This window comes from Gekko japonicus, unplaced genomic scaffold (genome assembly GCF_001447785.1).
Source record: "Gekko japonicus isolate JY-2015 unplaced genomic scaffold, Gekko_japonicus_V1.1 scaffold4968, whole genome shotgun sequence".
In the NCBI taxonomy this organism is placed as follows: Eukaryota; Metazoa; Chordata; class Lepidosauria; order Squamata; family Gekkonidae; genus Gekko; species Gekko japonicus.
Window position 1 is genome coordinate 20419 of NW_015161567.1, and position 5646 is coordinate 26064.

Here is a 5646-nt window from a genome sequence, read left to right on the forward strand (position 1 = left end):
TGCCCAACTTTTCTGGGTGGCTGCAATCTTTACTGCTCTGCTGTCTCTGCTCTGTGTTCTCACAGGTTATGTAGCCCAGAACTAAAATACTCCAGTAACTAAGGAATTAAATATGTCTTCAGTGACTGCTGGGGGGCGGGTCAGCTAAGTGGTTTAACAAAGTGGAGTAAAGACGCTGCTTGAGCACAAACAAACAAAAAGTCCCAGAGCAAGGTACAGATAGTAAGCAATCCTAAAGGATTGTTTATTTCCTCCCTTTTATAGGAAAAATGTCATGTTTGAGAAAGATGGAGTCTCTTGTAGATGAGATGGACAACTCCTGGAGCTTAAACCCACAAAAATATTACAATGTAATAAACCAGATAATTGAGCTTTTCAAAGAGCTTTTCAAGGATGAAATAATTTCTGAAGCAGCAGAAGACTTAAAAGCTTGGGAAACTAGTAAACTTACCATTGCTGCCACTGGAGATGGAGGAGCTGGGAAATCTACCGTCATCAATGCTTTCCGGGGCTTGAGGCCCAGTGATGTGGGTGCTGCTCCCGTACGACCAACAGAGACGACACAGAGGCCAGTTGCTTATGAGCATCCTAACTTCCCCAATGTGATCTTCTGGGACCTTCCAGGAATAGGAACCCAAGGATTTCCTCCAGAAACATACCTTAAACAGGTGAAATTCTCCCGCTATGACTTCTTCATCATTGTATGCTCAAAGCGGTTCCGAACCTGCGACGTTCGCCTAGCTCGAGAGATCCAGGCCATGGGCAAGAAGTTTTATTTCGTCCGGTCGAAAGTGGATGAAGATTTGAGCAATGCAAAGAAGGCTGATCCTGAAAAATACAGTGAAGAGCAGGTCTTAAAAATAATCAGGGATGACTGCAAAAAGAATCTGGAGAAGCACTTGAAGAAACACTCCAACCCTCAGATCTTCCTGACTTCCTGTTGGGATCTTGACAAGTATGACTTCCCTCTCCTCCTGGAGACTCTGGAGAAAGATCTGCCCAGCCTGAAGAGACTGGCCTTCCTGCTCAGCCTTCCCCACATCTCCCCTGAGGTCATACAGAAGAAGAAAGATGCATTGAAGAAACTGTTATGGAAAATAGCTCTAGTGTCTGCTTTCATCAACGCTGTGCCCTTTGAAGCCCTTAAGCTATGTTTTGATGGTGCTCTCTTGCTGAAGACCTTGACCGACATCTACAAGCAGTTTGGGTTGGATGACGGCTCCCTAGCTCGTTTGGCCAGGCAGGTGAATAAGCCTGTTGAAGAGCTGAGGGCGGTGATTCAATCACCATCCGAAAAAGACATTTGCATAAATTTACTGGTGAAGAGATGTGCCTCTGAAGGGGGACCTATTCTGAGCTTTGTTTGGGGCATAAAGGATCGTCGTGTAAGTGGGGTTGTAAGTGGGGTTGTAAGTGGGTTGCTTTCCTTTGTAGCCACATACTGGATACTCTCCAAGTTCTTAGATAAAGCGGCTGAAGATGCCGAAAGAGTTAGTATGAAAGCCCGGGAGTAGTTCGAGGCAGGAGCTACGTTTGCCAAAAGAATCGCTTTAAAAGCTGAAAAATCCTAAAAAAAAACCTCATTTTTTTCTTTTTAAAAAACTTAATTTTTATTAATTTTCAACAACTACAACCATACAACTACAATTTTCAAAAACTACAACCATACAAAACCAACTTATAACCGTACAATCTTCAATCAACAATTCCGATTAGAAATAACTTTGATATAGGATCATAGGTAAAGGTAAAGGTTCCCTTGCTCGAAAGCCAGTCGAATCCGACTCTAGGGTTGCGGTGCTCATCTCCGTTTCAAAGCCGAAGAGCCAGCGCTGTCCGAAGACGTTTCCGTGGTCATGTGGCCGGCGTGACTAAACACCAAGGCGCACTGTTACCTTCCCACCGAAGTGGTACCTATTTATCGACTTGCAATTTCTTGCTTTCAAACTGCTAGGTTGGCAGGAGCTGGAACTAGAGACAGGAGCTCACCCTGTCTTGCGGCACCCGGGTCTTGAACCGCTGAACTACTGACCTTCCACAGCCTGCAGTTCAGCGTCTTAACCACTTGAGCCACCACATCTTTACAATTTAGCTTTTAACAGTAGTTTCACTATGGCAGAATCGCCCTCTAAGCTCAATAATTTTCTAGAAAAGTGGTTCCCCTTCTTTGATTATGTCTCTAATTCAGGTAAAAAAAACTTGTGCTCTACCTAAGAAATATATGGATGTTATATTTTATTAAGCATGTTAAAAAATAAACTAATTTTCTTCTTGCAAATCCTGAAAAGTAAAATAGATTTCCAATTCAACTCCAAGGCGGATAAACTGGATGTTGTGACTCAAATAAATGAGTTTGCAGGTATTTTCCTAAATTAGGCTGTAAGGGCGGAGCACGTGATTCAATTTTTCTGTGTAGGTTAGACTGGCAATGTTTCTAGCTTTAGATCGCTTCTGTTCCCCTGTTATAAACATAAGTGTAGTTATATAGAGGCCAGTCCTGTGGTCCAGAGTCCAGGCTAAGATGGTCACCATGAAATCTGAATTTACAACAGTGTTACTAGTTGGATAGAAGTTGCAGGCGCAGAAATAAAATCTAGTTAGTTGACAGAATGGGATAGTCTGAATGCAGACTAACTTCCACCCGTTCCCCCTTCCTACTGCCGACCCCCCCCTCCCCGATCCGGTCCTCATGCAGTTCTTGAGGAGCCCTTCCCCCAGAATAGGGAGATCAGTAGGATACAGCGGAAAAGACTAGAAAGTTCTGTTTTGCTGACAGAAGTGCCTTCAGTTCATGGGAAATTTAGTCCAGATCCAGTGTCAAACATAAGATCCAGAAAAATAGGCATGAGGGCTGATCATGGCCTAAGTTTTTTTTTTTGGGGGGGGGTATTTAGGATGCACCCACACTTAGAACGTTAACCCCCCCCCATTAATGCCAACTTCACATTCTTATGCCAAGGACGATATTAACTTCCATATCTTGTAACCTAGTATGTAGAATGATAAGGAACCAATCTTGCATTAATCTGTCAGTAATTATGCTTGGGCTTAGAACTCAATAATCAGAAGAGCAAATAACAGCACATCTTATGCAAGGAGATCGAAAGTAAAAAGTATAAAAATGACAATGGCACTGAGGACCGTCCATGAAGACGTTGACCTGATGGCTAACACAAGTCTTCTCTGCGCAGTTATACGCAGGAAGTGGACAACCCACATGGACTATCTGGAGACAGGTCACCTCTGAAAGGCTGTTTGAGCTTTACCGGGAGCTGGCTAGCACATGCTTTTCCTGCAGCCTTGCAGATAAACTTTAGTTTTGCTTGTAGTTCCAATAAAGAGCACTGATTGATGGGAAGATAACTCATCTCCAGGGTCTGTTTATTCCATTGCATTAACACTGCAGCTTCTGCTATTTATTTGTTTGTTTATTTATTTCATTTATACCCCACTTTCTCCTCGCTGGGGCTTACATCCTTCTCCTCCATTTTATCCTCACAACAGCCCTGTGAGGTAGACTAGGTTGTGAGTATATGAACACATGAAGCTGCCTTATCCTGAATCAGAACATAATTCCATCAAGGTCAGTATTGCCTTCTCAGACTGGCAGTGGCTCTCCAGGGTCTCAGGCTGAGGTCTTTTGCATCACCTACTGTCTGGTCCTTTTAACTGGAGATGCCAGGGACTGAACCTGGGACCTTCTGCATGCCAAGCAGATGCCTTACCATGCAACCACAGCCCTGTCCCTGTGACTGGCCTGAAATTCCACCCAGGAAACTTCCATGATACAATGGGGGTCCTAGTCTGACATTGTAACCTTTGCTATTTTTTTCCTGCTGTTCCTTACTTCTTTTGGTTGCATTTTGTGTTCTGTGGATTTTCGTAAGCCATCTTGAAGAGCAAACTTAGTGGAAGGACAGGGCAGCAATTGCTTTAAAACACTAACACAACATCTCCCAGCATCTCCCTAAATACAAGAGGTGCCCTGTCGAGTCAGGTAAATGGTCCATCTAGTCCAGGACACTATTTCACACAGTGGCTATCAAAAGCCTTTTTCCAGATTGCCCTAATGTTCCATTTTCATTCCCCTACATTACCATTTTTTGTGTGTGTCCAGACAACTTTGGCTGGTTCTGCATCTGGCATTTGCGCCACATTTTCTCAACTGGGAGGAAAAAGGTGCAGCTCAAAACGACATTCAATACCCCAGACCAACACTGTACTGACTGCAAAGTCACCACTGAACAGCCGTAAAACAGCCATAAATCTATGCAGAAGGTACCATAAAATCGGATTACCAAAGGAAGCGACAGCGGCATGCAATGCAGAAGGGAATTTCTGTTCCAAGGTGGGTTTGCTAAAACAGCAGAGGGGAAAGCCAGTGCAGAATCACCCTTTGTTCTGTGCTGTCCCAGTCTTTCCTCATCCCCCCCCCATTCTTTCCTAAACTAGTTTTTCCTGTACTTTTTTTTTTATTGTGGAATGAATTTGCAAGATATGAACAGTTTTTCTGTCTCATGGATAGCTGCTCAAACCCACCCAGAAAGGGCAAGTTTGGACAGTGATTACAGTTTTTTTTAATTTGCATGCCAGCATTTCAACATATCACTGTTGGGGCACCTGCACTGAAACAAAAGTTCACTCCAGTCATTGCCTTCCTTACTATTTCTTCATTCACACTCAAGAGTACATTCTAGCATGCCCCTGGGTGCCATTTTCAAATACATTTTGCAGTTCACACAGCTACCCTGAAAACATGTAACTGAAGGAAACAAGCTGTTGTGAATCATGTACTGATGCATGTCAGGGAAAGGAATTCAAAATTGGGGGGAGAACACTCAAACGTGGGAAAGAGGCAACCAAAAAAGGGGTGAGACATGTATACCAGGTATGACTCTCAGGTGTGGTGTGGTGGGCAGAAAATATACTTATAAGGGGATTTCTTGGTCCCTTGAGGCTGCTGAAGCACTGCAACGCTTCAGTGCATGTGCAAAAAAATGGAAAACCAATCCATAATGTGAACATGAACAGATGGAACACTGACAGGGACAAAACGAAGAAAAAAATTAAGTGTGTATTGATTGCACTGATAGCACAATAACAGGAACTGTCACAATACTGACGAAAACCCAGAAGGCAGCTGCAGTCTGGAAAACGCCATAGTCTCCAAAAGAACATCTATTAGAGCTATACTTTTACTTAAGAACTGTGGATGTTCTTGTCACATCATAGATACTAAATATATTTATTATAAAATAGATTTATGCTTCTGACGCATATTATGGAATTTCTTGAGCTGGAATGTGGATGTAAATGGCTTTCATTTGTTTTTATATAATCCAATAGCAGCAAATCTTTCAAAAGGACAATAAGTTTCTTTGGCCCACTTGTAAATGTCAAACAGTTGACAAGCTGGAAAACAAATGATGAGTGGAGATTTGTGGCATATGTTACCAATTAACTTTAAGTTAAGCAGTAACATGTGCCCCCAAAGTAGGTATTTCTTGTGACGTTTGATAACCTGTGTACAGTGGGCTAAAGAAAAATGTGTTTACTACTTTATATTGATCAGAGGTTCATACACAAATTTCAGAACAATGGACAGCCCCCCCCCCCCAGGCTGAATATGGAAATAGGACTCTTAGC

The 5646-nt window shown here is 42.8% G+C and overlaps 1 protein-coding gene across 1 annotated transcript in view; it reads left to right on the plus strand.

Annotated features, from left to right (window-relative positions):
* Positions 1–287: 287 nt before the first annotated feature.
* Positions 288–5646, plus strand: part of LOC107125842 (interferon-inducible GTPase 5-like) — a 6754-nt gene continuing 1395 nt past the window's right edge. The window contains exon 1 of the mRNA XM_015429303.1: positions 288–1385. Coding sequence (XP_015284789.1) covers positions 288–1385 — 1098 coding nt within the window. The remainder of the gene's footprint in view (positions 1386–5646) is intronic.